This window comes from Pholcus phalangioides, unplaced genomic scaffold (assembly GCF_987345545.1).
Source record: "Pholcus phalangioides strain wild (caught in Gottingen) unplaced genomic scaffold, Ppha-v1.0 ptg000037l_1, whole genome shotgun sequence".
Taxonomy (NCBI): domain Eukaryota; kingdom Metazoa; phylum Arthropoda; class Arachnida; order Araneae; family Pholcidae; genus Pholcus; species Pholcus phalangioides.
The window spans coordinates 1,781,182-1,796,685 of NW_028301624.1; the positions used below are offsets into that span (position 1 = coordinate 1,781,182).

The window sequence follows — 15,504 nt, forward strand, 5'->3', positions numbered from 1 at the left end:
TTCACATCTCTCTCTCCGATTCAAGCAAATCCTAAAAATAACTCATTCCAACTGCGAATGTTGAACAGCCACAAACACACGCTTCTGCAAGTTGGATTCCATTCTACAAAAAAAACAGAAACATCATCATTCAAAGATCTACCATCAAAGAAGAGATATAATTAATAAATTATTATATATAAATATTAAAAAATTAAGTTATAAATAGGAAATAAGATCTTTGTTTTCCGAGTGTTGGATGTGAGTTTCGAGACCAATTCGGCAGCGGATCTAAACACTCTCTAGGTAAGATCTAGAACTTTCTCGAAAACTCTTTCATTTTTAATTCTTAAATTTGATTCAAAAAAATTTTCTTGTTTTGTAATTTTATTATTAAATTATAAAAGGCCCCGGATGATGATAGCATAAGTTCATATGTAATTGTGTATTTTAGCAATTTTTATAGTTACTGCATATAAATGCATAAATTCACCGAAATTTTAGAATAAGTGCATGTTTTAGCATTTTTTAATCGCGGTGTACTAATGTTTTCAAGATTTCTTTCATCTTTGTATTCTTTAAATTTGATCTAATTTCTTTATTTTTCTCAAGGAAATATTTCACCATTGAGTATTGTTCAATTTAGGGCACATTTTTTAAGCATTTTTCTGTTAAAACATACTTCAGTGCTTTTAATACGTGTATTATATTATTTTATTTATTTATTTTTCATTTTTGCGTTTTGTTTTTTTTTTCATTTTCCTGCATTTTTTTCTTTCTTTTTTTCGTTTTTCAGCATAATTTCTGTTTTGTTTCCTGCAATTTTTTTCTTCATTTTCTGCAGTTTTTTCCTTCATTTTCTGCAATTATTTTTTCATGTTTTTGCAAATTTTCTATATATATATTTTTCATTTTTATTTAAACTTCAAAATTACATTAACGGATTCAGGGGAGGGGAGTGGAGGATAGTGTCCCTCCCATGAGCCAAATAATATTGGGAAAATTTGTCTGTCCCGTAAAACTGTTGTGCGCAAATTTTTAGAAGCGCAACCCCCTTTTGACAAAAAAAATATATATTATTGGCGATTTCTACATAGGCTGACCATATGTCCCGGAAAAAAGAATATTCTGATTTTTTTGCCAGTAAAAGTGCTGTCTCTGCTGTTTCGAAAGCCTTTTTCGGAACGCCTGTTTCGGTTTTAATTAGGCAATATTGACTCCCAAAGCTATTCAATTTTTTTTTTAAATATCATATGAATATTTACTTTGCTTTTTGATGCACTTAGTGTCCCTTATGCAAGAAGTATATGGTCCTTGATTTTCGTACACAGGGTGATTAAAAAAGAATCATCCGATTTCAAAGTGATTCGTCACTTGAAATCGACCATTAACAAAGGGATTTTCATAAAACGTAGACACATTTTCCCCCGTATATTCACATATCAGTTATCATTCTACTCTGTGTTTTTAATTTTTGAGAAAAATACAATTTTGAACTCGGGTGATTCTCATTAAGTCGCCCTATAAAAGTACCAACTTGATATCGTCCGCCGCATGCCAGGAGCACGAATGTACAAATTTTCATTTTCTCAGCTGTTTGGATACCTTGGATCTAAGGTGTGCCTTAAATGTAAATGTGCATCCCTATTGAAACACACGTTACAAAATATATTTTAGGAAAATAACTTCCATAGAATAATATGAGTAGAGTAAATATTCAAACGTCATTTACCACGTTCTTTTTTTGTAAATACATTGCGCATTTGTTCGTGATTCTGGCTCGACGGCAGTGCCGTCTTAACGCATGGGCCTACCCGGGCACGGCCCGGGGGCCTCGAGAGAAGAGGGCCTCACAAAAATTAGATTCGGTTGAAATTTTCTGTAATTTACCTGGTAGGTCCTCAGAAAAACCACTTGGCCCGGGGGCCCGATGCTCTTAAGACGGCCCTGCTCAACGGAGCCGATATATTAATTATTGTACTAGTAGAATTTGATAAAATTACATTGTATGATACATGGTAATTAGCTCAGCTGAATAAAGGCATTCTTTAGTTTTGACATATTTTTAAATAAAAATGAATTTCTTATTTGAAAGTTTTTATTTTGGAGAATCTCTTGCGACTCCCGTAGTTCATTGACGCAATTTCCCCGGGAGGCAACCCACGGTTTGCGCACCACTGCCTTAAAATACGGGATGATTCGATGCACCTACACAATAAAGGCCTGTACACACTACTATGACGTGACGTGACGCGTGGTCGTGCCACATGGCGTGGGATCATATTAGACATTATACGGCGTGTACACTGGTCTGATGTTTTAAGAAATGCATTAAGACCGAAACACACTACAATGATGAATTTGTGAAATCTTATTCGCGTGGAAATTCTGTGGCGTGGAATTCCCACGTCACAGAATTTCAACGAATCAGAATTTACAACGTCTCTCGCATGACGGGAGATCACGTCACGTCAGTGTAGTGTGTTTCAGCCTTTTTACGCCATCAGTCGAAGTGAAGCCATTGTGTGTGTGTTGGTCGTAATATCTACTACTGTACTACCGTTTTGAGAACTTATAATTGTTTTGACTTTTTGAAAAATAGTTTTTTTTTCAACACCCATGGATCTGAGACGTGTTTTGGATGATCTTGAGGAGGAAGAGGAAGAAATGACTGTATTAATCATTGCAGAAAGTGTTCGAGGAGAATCTGGATGCATCCCATACGGGGGTAGCCTTTACCATACGTGGGGGCCGTCGCGAAAATAATAGCTGGGCTCCTTAGCCCCGATTTTTTTTTTCTTCTGTGAGAGAGGAATCGAAAATTCAGAAAATGGAAATCATGAAAATTCGAAATAAATACAAGGAGAAAAAAAATTTCCGAATTAGTGAAAATATAGAATAATAGAAATATAGTGAAACAACGCGTTATTCTCAATGTAATGATAAATCCCTCTACAACGATATTTTTTCAAGTCTTGCTCAGAAATGCCTATACTCGAATGTTAAACTGCTGCCTCTCGATATAACGATAATTCCACTACAGCGATATTTTTCCCAGGTGTGCATATGGTGGAAATTAGAATTATTTCTTTCTAGATGAAAATTCAAAAACATTTTCGGAATTATTTTTTTCCAAATAGAAATGCAGATTTATAGAATTTATGAAAGAAATTATTGTTAGCTTAAATGTGATCCCACCAAAACGCAGAGCCCGTGCGACCGCACCTGTCCCACACCCTTAAGGGCGGCTCTGATTCCCATAAATGCAGATCGACAGCTGTCTGGTGAGCCAACACCTTCCATAGCAGAAAGCCTCCGCGCGAAGCTTTGACGTCACTGAAGTCCTCCATTTCATTTGTAGCCATTGAATATGGCAATCCGGCGTATGCGACATCTTTACGTTTTTTTTTGCAGTATATTCAATGACTGTAGGTGAAATGGACGACTTCAGTGACGTCACGAGCTTCGCACGGAGGCTTTCTGCTATAGACGTTGTTGGTAGGGTCATACGGCAGAGAATTTGACCGAACGTGCTCGATAAGTTCCTCTTTCATCGTCGAAACACGAACAAAAACGAAATAAATGAAAACGAACAAAACACAAAATTGATCAAAACGCGAACGAAGCCAAAAAAACGAGAAAAACAAATATGGCGTCTTCACATGCCATAACACGACTGACGAAAATCTGAAAGGTTTGATTTTTTTCTGACAGATAATAAGGCATTTTACGTCAGATTTCATAATCCGACATATTCCCAAGTCACGTCAGCATAGTGTGAACGTACCTACAGAAGACTCACAGGTGGAATTTATTTCTACGTGGTCTCATCTCACATCAGAGTAGTGTGCACGGATTTTTGTGTTACGTCAGATTACATCATCACAAACTTTATTACGTCACGTCAGCACAGTGTGAAGAGAACTACAGAAGATTCATAGGTGGAATTTTATATCACATGCACTAACATGTCGTCCCACGTCACGTCAGCGTAGTGTGTAGTGTCCTTAAGTCGCTTCTCCGACATATCACCGCGCCGCTGTGGTGGTCGAGTGGTTATAGTGACGGACTCGCGATGCGAGGATCCGGGTTCGAACCCCACAGTGGAGGTCGGCTGAAGTTGGTTTTCTGTGGTTCCCAACTTCAAGGCGTGATTGCGAGCCGATCTCCCCGTTAAAAAGTCTCGTCACAGAGAGCAGCAGTCCTACAACGTTACAAATATTCAATCATTACACTTCACTCACAATTTGAAGTATAGATGGCAGCACTGAAATATCATACACGTAGCTACACACTCAGACTGTTAGGTGCACTCACTTTGTTCCAGACTCTGCCACGAAGCTGGGCTGGAAGAGATCTCGGCAACGGGATAAGTCAAATGGCAGAGACCCTGGCGTTCATTCATTCGACATATCACCGTGGATCGGCCTCTCTCCCCGCTGAAGATGTCTGCCTCAGCTTCATTTGTCTGCAACGGCTTCACTCGCAGCTCCATTCACAGCTGAAGGTGTCTGCAACGGCTTCACTCGCAGCTCCATTCACAGCTGAAGGTGTCTGCAACGGTTTCACTCGCAGCTCCATTCACAGCTGAAGGTGTCTGTAACGGCTTCACTCGCAGCTCCATTCACAGCTGAAGGTGTCTGCAACGGCTTCACTCGCAGCTCCATTCACAGCTGAAGGTGTCTGTCTCCGCTCCATTCACAGCCGAAATAGATCCACAGCTGAAGGTATCCGCCTTGGCTTCATTCGTAACTGAAGATGTCTGCAATGGCTTCATTCGCAGCTGAAGATGTCTGCAATGGCCTCATTCGCAGCTGAAGATGTCTGTCTCAGCTCCATTTGCAGCTGAAGATGTCTGCCTCCACTTCATTTGCAGCTGATGTCTGCTTCGTCCCGTAAAATACGGTACGACAAAATGGAATGAACTTATGCAATTCGCCCCTCCCGTTAAATCGTCCTGGATCTGCGCCTGCCTCAGGCTCTCTTTGGTTTTCTTTTAGAGAGAGAGAACTGCAGTTTATCTAATAAACCCAATCGAAGTCTTTTTGCAATTTAAAATCGCTTGTTTCGAGATGTTTCGAAATAGTGCACGGACATTTCACTTATTTTATAGAAGTTGTTGATGTAGGATGTCTGTTAACCCTACTACTAATAGCAATTAGCAAAAATTAATTAGTTTTTAAATCCGAATGCATACTGATTCATGTCATAAAATACCACAGGGAGATTCCAGTGTTGACTCTTGATGCGTCAATTGTCGGCCCGGAGGCTATTCTTGTCGATCTGTGGATGTTCGATCTTGGTGGTGCTACTGCTGTACCTGCAAAGCACCAAAATTCTGGAGGGGCCTATGGTTACGAGAAGACAAAGTCGAATCGCTCTGAGACCGGAAATCTTCAAGAATGTCTCATTCAGGATCCAATTGCCAGATATCTGCAAGAAGGGTAACACTCATTCCGAAGCGACCAGCATCATTTTCGTCGTGTCCGAGCCGCAAAATTCCAGGAGAAGACAGGTATTTATACTATAACCATACCATCAATACCGTCACTGTTTTGTGTAATGAGGAATGAATTGAATTTCAATTCACCTAGATATTGTACCCTATTTTGACGTGATGTAGGTTAAGTTTTCAACACTGGCATGACACTTCCGGCAAGTCATGTTTCATGGGATTTAAGCACATAGTTTACCTAAAGTTTTACGTTTTAGCTAGATGTTCATAGTTGTCCCATATCTCCTCGTAAAAGAATGTCTCTCTGCGGAGAGCAGGCAGGCCTTCAACACGACACCTACATAACACGAAAACTCGGGCATTTGCTATTTTCACTTCAAAACATGGAGAAACTGATGGTAGCATCAATCCAACAACAAAAACACGTTAGGGCGAGGACAAATACTGACCCACAATATACCAATTCGTTAGAAATTCTTCCACAAGAATGTTTACGGTTGAAAGTACAAATTTGGAAGCGTGAATGCGAGCCGATGTCGGTGAAAATAAAATGCTTGAGAATGCGAGCCGTGTAGTTGCTGCTAGCTGTTTGGTTCGCAGAGACTTCACTATCACGAAATATTCATAGCAGAAGGAACACGATAGCCGTACCTTATCCATCGCGAGATGTTCATAGCAGAACGATTACAATAACTATACCCAATCCATCACATGTTTATAGCCAAAGGACCACGGACACCACACCGTATGTATCGGAAAATCTGCATAGCAGAAGGATCACGACAACCATACGCTATCCATAGTGGTATGTTCATAGCAAGAGTACCACATTAATCATACCATAACCCTATCCATCGCGAGTTATGAACTCGCGATGACCTGAAAGAATGACCGAATGAACGCTGAAAGACCCACAATAACCGTACCTATCCATCGCGAGATGGTCAAAGCAGAAAGACCACGGAAACAATACCCTATGTATCAGGAGATGTTCATAGCAGAAGGACCACGACAACCATACCCTACCCATCGCGGTATGTTCATAGCAGAAGGATCAGGAAAGTATACCCTATCAGATGCCCACGGCAGGACCACGATAACGATATCACATCGCGATATGTTCATTGCAGGAGTACCACGTTAACCACACCCCATCCATCGCGAGTTGTTCATAGCTAGAAGACCACCATAACCATACTTATCCATCGCGAGATGGTCAAAGCAGAAAGACCACGGAAATCATACCCTACATATCAGACGTACATAGCAGGACTACGATAACCAGACCCGCCACTATCCGTCGAGGGATGTTCGTAGCAGAAAGACCACGATAGCCATACCCTTTGTATCAGATGTAGATAGCAGATGAACCTCGGAAACCCATACCCTATGTATGAGATATACCTAGCAGTCAATACGCATCAAGATGCGCGATTTGCGCATCAAAATGCAAATTTGCCCCTCCAAATTTTTTTGAGGAGTGAAAATAACCTTTCAAATTTTGGGATTTTTTAAAATCTCTTTTTCATAAAACCCCTCTTTTGCAGCACATAGGTTAGTTTTACCCTACTGTTGGATATTTTGCCCTTGCGTGTAGGGTAGGGCTGGCTTCAGCTGTACGCTGCCGTTATGTAGCGCTAAGCCCTGTGGTCGAAGGCTATAAGTAAGCAATAGCATCGTGATTTAGCTATAGGTCTATAGCATAAATCACGACGGACATTAGGGAGGGGTGGTACCTCTTCGCCCTCGAATCAGATCTCATTAGCACTCGACTCGGGATTTATTTCCGTTTCGCCCTGCCAAGTAATGGACTGCAGCGTCTGATTTACGGAAGTTAACCTATGTACCCTTAGGGGTAGGTTAGGAGTTTCATTGAAAGATACCTTATCCATCGCAGTATGTCAGAAAGACCACGGAAATTATACCTTAGACATCAGATATGCATAGGACCACAAAAATATAGTGGGGATTTTATTATCTATATATATAAAATTGATTTTCTATCTGTGTGTGTGTATGTTCTCTATACAAATCTACAATTTTGAATCGATCGTCGCCAAATTTCGCATATATACCAAATGGGACCCGACTTGAACGATAGGCTGCATTAAAATTTCGTCAGAGCAGGGCAAATGCCCCAAACGGGCAAAAAAACTATCAGGCAACAATGGTTTTTGGGCCTCAACAATCACTTTCCGAACGTTTACTTTGGTTACCGTGGTTCCCTAGCAATGCGTTTAAGACGTGTACAATGCGTTTACAATGGTTTGTCATTTCTTCAACGCTGTCAGTATATGTATAACATTTATGCCTTTATGATGGTTGGCCACTTTATTCAATCCTCCCAGTAATGAGAGCATTTTGAATAGACACCATCATCAGCATCACTTTGAGGGTAAGGGGCCGTTCAAGTATTACGTCATCATCGATGGGGGGGGGGAGTTTCCGATTTGCTGACTTTTGATGACAAGGGGGGAGGGGGGGGGGTTGGATAATGCTTACGTCATCAACCACCCTTTATGAAAATATGAGTTAGGATTCAGAGGGGCAGAGCTGATGACGGAAATTTGCTGACAAGGGGCGGGGGGGGGGGGGGGGGTCAGCGTTTTGGTGACTTTTGCTGACAAGAGGGGGGGGAGTCAAAAATGGCTAAAAATTTGCTTACGTAATACTTGAACGGCCCCTAAGGCAAAGGATGATGCCCCCATAGAAATCAATGTTAAAATTGCCGATTTTAATGTAGAAATGCGGAAATTTGGTGGGGTTTTCTTGCATGTCCCTCAAAGAAAGAGGGAGATATCACGTGATCCAAAAACCCTCATTAAAGAAAACCCGAGCAGCGCCGGGTATTATAGCTAGGCGCATTTGGCCAAAATCCTTATTAGTTAGATTACAGGGTATAATCTATATAGATCATCCAGATTTATCTCCCGCATTCTTGTTATTATACAAATCCGCATTCCTCTACCATTTTGGCAATTGTGCAAGTTCGAAACATGTTCCCTTATTAATTTTTGTAATTATGCAAGTAGCAAAATGTTTTTCTTTCATTTTTGTCGTTATACAAGTTCGTAGCATGTTTTCTTTCCCATTTTTGTACCCGGGCAACGCCGGGTATTATAGCTAGTTAAAAATAAAAATTGCATGTCTTGGAACTTGACGATATAGTCACGCGAACGTGTCAGTTGCTCAAGACATTTTTGATTCAAGTCCTCGAAACAAATTGTTTCGGGTTAAATTTTGTTTAAGAAACGAAGCCCCACGGTAACCAACAAATTGTAACCACGCACCATTTGATAATTCTTCAAGTAACGTACAGCTGACTGTTATTTAATAACTGGAAAAAAGCGGAGAGAAAAACATCTTTGCTCTATGGAACGTTTCTAGTTCCTGAGCGATCGCTTTTGTTCACATGCCAAGCTATCAACTTTTATCATTCAGCATATGCAACCACTTTCGTTCAGACTTTAAGTGTTGGGCTTACACTTCATTACGCACATTGCTAGCGTACGTGTAACAGCGGTTACTGTCGCATCAGCATCGACAACATTCATACCACTTGACGCCATCTCAAACGCTATCTTCACTCCTCTTTGCTAACATTCCGTCCTCATAACTAGTTTCGAAGTTCGTATAATCATCCATTCTAATTGTCTGTCTATCCTCCACCATCACCCCTCCCCCAAGTTGCCAAGAAGCATACTTCAGATCGATCTTTATTTTGATACGGATTCCGGTCCTTCACTTACGTGAGATTTTGTTCCCATGTCCCGTTTCTGTGTTAAAGGAATCTTTCGCTACGCGATCTCGCTTCATGAGATATCTTACAAATTCTCGTCAAGGGAAGGACATCTGTAAAGGGATTTGTTGCTTTATAAAGGGATACCTTACATTTCAGGTATCTGGTCTCAGCTGAACTGATATCTAGGTTCATTCATTGCGGCATCAATAGCATCACAGGTTCATCGCAATCTTTTAGATTTCGTCTCCGTTTAAGAATTCAACCCATCAAAAGCATTTCATGTAAATATGTGGCGGAGTGTCGAGATTCTTTACCCTTTAAAAGTTATCTGTTGTAGAGCAAAGTCTAATGCTGTTATTAACTGTGACACTGATTCACAAATCACCCCAAGGCTACAAACCTTTAGTTGAACATTTTGGGACTTGACAATTACTGCACAATTGAGAACGGGTTCTCAAACTCAGAAACGCCCTTGAGGGTGCAAAAGCAGAAGAATCACGGAAACTATACACTATCCATCGCGAGATGGTCATAGCATAAGGGCCAAGATACATAACGAGATGGTCATAGCATAAGGGCCAAGATACATAACGAGATGGTCATAGCATAAGGGCCAAGATACATAACGAGATGGTCATAGCATAAGGGCCAAGATACATAACGAGATGGTCATAGCATAAGGGCCAAGATACATAACGAGATGGTCATAGCATAAGGGCCAAGATACATAACGAGATGGTCATAGCATAAGGGCCAAGATACATAACGAGATGGTCATAGCATAAGGGCCAAGATACATAACGAGATGGTCATAGCATAAGGGCCAAGATACATAACGAGATGGTCATAGCATAAGGGCCAAGATACATAACGAGATGGTCATAGCATAAGGGCCAAGATACATAACGAGATGTTCATAGCAGGACAACGATAATCATACCCTATCTATCACAGCATGTTCATTGCAGAAAGACCACATAAACCATACCCTATGTATCAGCTATACACAGCACATTACGGTGGAAATTTTTTTCTTAGAAATAAAAATTAAATGCCTTGAAACTTGGTACAGTCAAGCGAACTCGAAAATGTCATTAGTTGCTCAAAACATTTTTGATTCTCTTAAGGCTTCTCGAAACAAATCGTTTCATGTTAAATTTTTAAAGAAACGAAGCTCCACGGTAACCAACAATTTGTGACAACATTAAAGCTTCATTTTCACGTAACACGCGCAGCTAACTGTTGCGTTTCGATATCGGAAAAATATCTCCACCCTATACTCGCCCCTTTTGGAACGTTTCTAGGCGACGGCTTCTGTTAACATGCCAAGATATCCGCTTGCATCTCTCTCTCATCCACCACTATTTTGCATTCCTATGCAGCCACTTCCGTTCTGATTTTTAGAAGTGTGGGCCTCGCACTTCAGTACGCACGTTTAAAGGGGCTACAGTAATAGCATCGACAATCTTCACTCCTCTTTACTAACATTCCGTCCCCATGACTATTTTCGAAGTTCGTATAATCATCCATTCTAATTCTCTGTCTATCTTCCACCATCCCCCCCCCCCCAATTTGTCAAGAAGCAAGCATGCTTCAGATCGATATTTTGATACGGATTTCGGTCCTTCACTTATGTGCGACTAGCTGTTACCTGCGGCTTCACTCACGTAAATTTGGTAATCTGAAAATTATGATGATGATGATTCCCGCGATGATCCCCCCCCCATACAACATTTGAGCCCCTCATGATTCCCTTGGGGGGATGAATTTTCAGAAATCCCGTCTTAGGGGGTCATTATGAAATATATTGCTGACTACATTTCATATTTATGGCTTCAGCGATTTCGGATCAGTGATGATTGCTCCGTATAACCTTTGAACCCCTTTGAAGTGGGGGGGGGGGGGGGGATTGAATTTTTAAAAATTCCTTCTTAGTTGGTCTTTACATCATAAATTAGAAATCTAACCAAATTTCAGTGGTGTGGGATCGGCATGATTTCTGTTAAATTGGAACCACTTTTATGACACCCTTAGGGCCGTATTCACGGACATGGTTTAAACTGTAGTCACAATTTTCGGATAATAGATCAACATAGATTGGTCATTTGATCATTTTTGTCGCACCACGGTCATTTTCTGCACACGAGGGCTAATTAGACCGGGACCTACAATTTATTGCCGATTCCGAACGGCAGGGTTGTTTTTTATACTCGTCGAGGGGTTGGTGCACTAACCCCTCGATGGGGGACTCCCTGCGGTAGCAATTTTTGCTGCGGTCAAGTCGCCGTTTTTTGTTGTACCCCTGTGTCAGGAAAGTTTTCTGACAAGGACGAACTGGGTATCGAACTCGCGACACCTCTAAACATCCTTTGGTACTTTAGGCAAGCATCTTATCGACCGGGCTACCGCGCCCCCTGAACATAGATTGGTTAAAAACATGAATTTAACCAATATCCATGTCGATCTTTTATTAAAAAATTGTGACTACAGTTTAAACCATGTCGGTGAATACCGCCCTTAGGGAGTCGAATTTCGGAAATTCCCCTCTTATAGTTTCTACGTCATGAAATAAAACTTCTAAACAGATTTCATGAATATAGCTTGAATGTTTTTTGGCTGGGCATGATTTCTCTATATTAACGTTGAACCCTCTTTTGACCTCCCCCCGCCCATTCTTAGGGGTCGAATTTCGAAAAACCCTTTTCTTAGTGAGTCTTTGTCAGCAGAGTGAGTCTTTGCGGGCAGCGCCTGGTATTACAGCTAGTATATATATAAGCTTTTATTTAAAAATTAAATATCTCTACAACAAAGATCAATAGAATTATGCGGTAAACGATACGTTTATTAGCAAAACTGTAAGAATGTTGTACAGAAATTTCGAAAATTTAGTTGTTTTTTTTAATTTTTTAAAATTAAAAAAAAAAACAACAAAACTGGAGATTTTGGGGTTCCGAAAATCCTCATTTGTGTGAAGAGAAACCACTGCATTCGCCTAAAGTTACTGCATGGGCTGCGGTATGCGCCATGTGTGCTGACAAATTGTTCCAAAATTGTAACGTAACGTTCAGTAGTAGCCGATAATGCCTCTGGCGCATACCGCAGCCCATGCAGTAACTTTAGGCGAATGCAGTGGTTTCTCTTCACACAAATGAGGATTTTCGGAACCCCAAAATCTCCAGTTTTGTTTTGTTTTTTTTTAAATTTTAAAAAATTAAAAAAAAACTAAATTTTCGAAATTTCTGTACAACATTCTTACAGTTTGGCTAATAAACGTACCGTTTACCGCATAATTCTATGGATCTTTGTTGTAGAGATATTTAATTTTAAAATAAGGGCTTATTCGCTGATCACCCTGTATGTAGATTTTGTTCCCATGTCCCGTTTCTGTGCCAAAGGAATCCTTCGTTTTACGCGATCTCACTTCATGAGATTTCGCCTGACGCTATTATCTTGCAAAACCCTGCTGTGTTGCCATTAATTTTTATTTTAATTTGAATAATTTTGATTTTTTTTTTTTAGTTGACTATTCTGTTTTCCATACTAATCTTTACTAGCATTTACCAGAATGGGTCATTTTTTTGATTGACTCCTTGGTAAATTTTTTCTTTTTGTACTGTTATATGATAACAATAAATTTGATTTATATTATTAAAAAAAAAAAAAAAAAAAACTAATTATTCTCGTCAAGTGAAGAACATCTGTACGCGGATTTGTTGCTTTATCAAGTTGATACCTTACATTTGAGGTTTTCGGCCTCAGCTGGATTGATATCAGGTCTAGATCCATTCATCGCGGTATCAATGGCATCACGGACTGCTTGGGCCCCCCCCCCCCAAGCAGTCCGGAAATTAGAAAAAAATTATTATTATTATTTCGGTGAAAAAATTTAAATATAGCAAGAAAATATCCTTTATATGCCATATTAACCAATTTTTGTTAATTTTAATGCTTTCTGAAGTGCGATAACTCAAAATTTCTCGAGAATAAAATGTTTGTTCCCTCCCCAAGCCTTTTGTGTCCCCCTCCAAAGGCGGATAGCGCGTACATCCCCCGATGGTAAGTCTTGACGTACTTTTTATGTCAGAGTTGTGCGTGTTTGGTGTTTGAGAAGCGCTGCCATCTGACTTCCTCGCTGGAAGATGAGTAGGTTTCGGCAGTTGAAGGCCTGCCTGTCTGCGGGGAATCTTTTTTGAGAAAGAAACCAGTTTGCATCTATGCATCATAGTTAATCCATCATTATTAATATGCTGAACACGCACCTCGCAAATGTTCCTCAAAAGAAATTGGTGCATGTCGGAAAGTGTGTGCGTGTGTGTGTGTGTGTGTGTGTGTGTTTGACCCTAAGTCTGGTCGTCCACTGGTAGCGACTTGAAGAGCGCAGTTGTCTGTATTCGTAAGACTGATCTAATTGCACAGAAAATGTGAGAACTTCGTCCATTAGAAATGACTTTGAGCTAATGATTTCCGGATACAACAGCGCAGACGACGGAGATTTCCTATTCGAACGGGATCTTGAGCCTCTTGCCGTATCTGCGCAAGCGCAGTACGGTTGTTTACTTTTTTTTCTCGCCATTCGGTCCGTTGTTTTTCCTCCTCTCTTTCTCTCTCTCTCCCCCCCCCCCTTCTCTCCCGTGTGAACATGGAAGCTAAAAATTTGATAACTGCCGTTTATGGGTTCTACGGTGAATAGTAATCGATTACAAATTGAAGCGATTATTTATTTATTTATAGCAAAGGAGACACTTTCTCCGAGTTTGCGTCCGGTGTCAACTGTTAAGTATGGACTTGATCAATTTTCTAAAAAAATTAATTTTTCAATATTTTCTCAATATTATTTGGCTAACACACACTCGTCTGCATGGAGCGCAGTCGCGAACTGAGTTGCGTGTAAAGATCGGAGCGACATTAGACACCCTTTGTCGTTGGACTCAATGTCGGCTATTGTAGCTCGCGTAGCTTTGCCGCATGGTGTCGCTTCCAGTGGGCGACCGGCCTAAGGTTCTTATGATGTCTGATACAAGCGTGTTTCGTGTTCAAGAAGTGCTGCCCTCTGTCTTCCATATTTGAAGTGAAATTGACAAATGCCTGAATTTTCTTGCAATTGATGTACTAATAGCTCTGTATAATTTGTGACTTTATATATTTTTCTAGATCATCCGAACAAGTTGGGGTCAAAAGAAAGTGAACTTCTTGCTCGGATCGGCGGTCGTCTTCGTGGTGGTCGGAGGAGACGTTCATAAATACAAGACCCAGCTGAGGCTCGAGTCGGAGGTGTTCAGCGACGTCATGCACATCAGTCCGGATTCGGAAACGTTCACGACACCGGCTAAGGAAAGATCGAGGAACATAATGAATGCGATGCGCTGGGCGGTAGAAAACTGCAACAAAGTTGACTTCGTCGTCGAGGTGCCAGATGACACCTTTGTCAACCCGTTCGCGCTGGAGAGGTTCCTCGGAGACATCCTGCGCGGACGAGTACTTTCCGTCGATTCCCTTCCGGCCGACAAGGCAACTGATACGTCATCACCTACAACGGCAGCTGTCACGAATGAATACAGGGACGCGACTGAACACGAAGGAGACGATCCGCAACAGCAGCTGAATAGGTACCCGAAACGCTTTGACGGGGCAACGTCTGAACAGGCGACGACGACGGACCATCGCGATGGCACAACAATGCGCGGGCAACAGGACGATCGCATCTACTGCCTGGTTTGGAGAAACGTGACCGTAGAAAAGTCTCCCTGGACATACAGACACAATATAACCGGTTTATATAACACCAATCCGTCATACTGTTCGCCGCATGGTCACATGCTCAGCTTAAGGACTTCTAGGGACATTCTGAATGCCTTCAGTTCGGATCGTTCTGGAGCGATCGAGCATTGGCCATCGGAATTCTACGCGACAGGATTCCTGGCCGATCACGCTGGCGTCAGGCTCGAAGAACTAGGACATCGGATTGTCTTCGACTTGGGAGAGGTCGACGAATATTCGGTGTTTGTCCCTCTGGGATCGGACATGGACGCCTTGTGCGGTTCGCTGTGGAGGATGACCATCGACAACGAACAGGATTCCGGATCTTTCGGTTTACTATAGAACCGAACCATACCGAAATAAACTCGAACATGCAAAAAATAATAATTTTTACGTCATGAATGTTGCAGCATGTCTTTGTTTGGTAATACACCGAAGATCCACTGAGAATTAAAGATACTTATACAGCAGAGGTCTTCAACCTTTTTCTAGCCGCGAGCACTGCCAGCACCCATCATCAGAAGAAGAGCACCCTTACGGCGAGTTTGACATACGAATGCATGAAATAAGA

The 15,504-nt window shown here is 41.2% G+C and overlaps 1 protein-coding gene across 1 annotated transcript; it reads left to right on the forward strand.

Annotated features, from left to right (window-relative positions):
• The first annotated feature begins 145 nt into the window (after positions 1-145).
• On the forward strand, positions 146-15,403 carry LOC149065877 (uncharacterized). Its single transcript, XM_089253373.1, has 3 exons — positions 146-285; positions 5,202-5,494; positions 14,328-15,403. The coding sequence occupies exons 2-3, from the start codon at positions 5,225-5,227 to the stop codon at positions 15,273-15,275; spliced, it is 1,218 nt and encodes a 405-aa protein (XP_089109499.1). The 5' UTR covers positions 146-285; positions 5,202-5,224; the 3' UTR covers positions 15,276-15,403.
• The last annotated feature ends 101 nt before the right edge of the window (positions 15,404-15,504 follow it).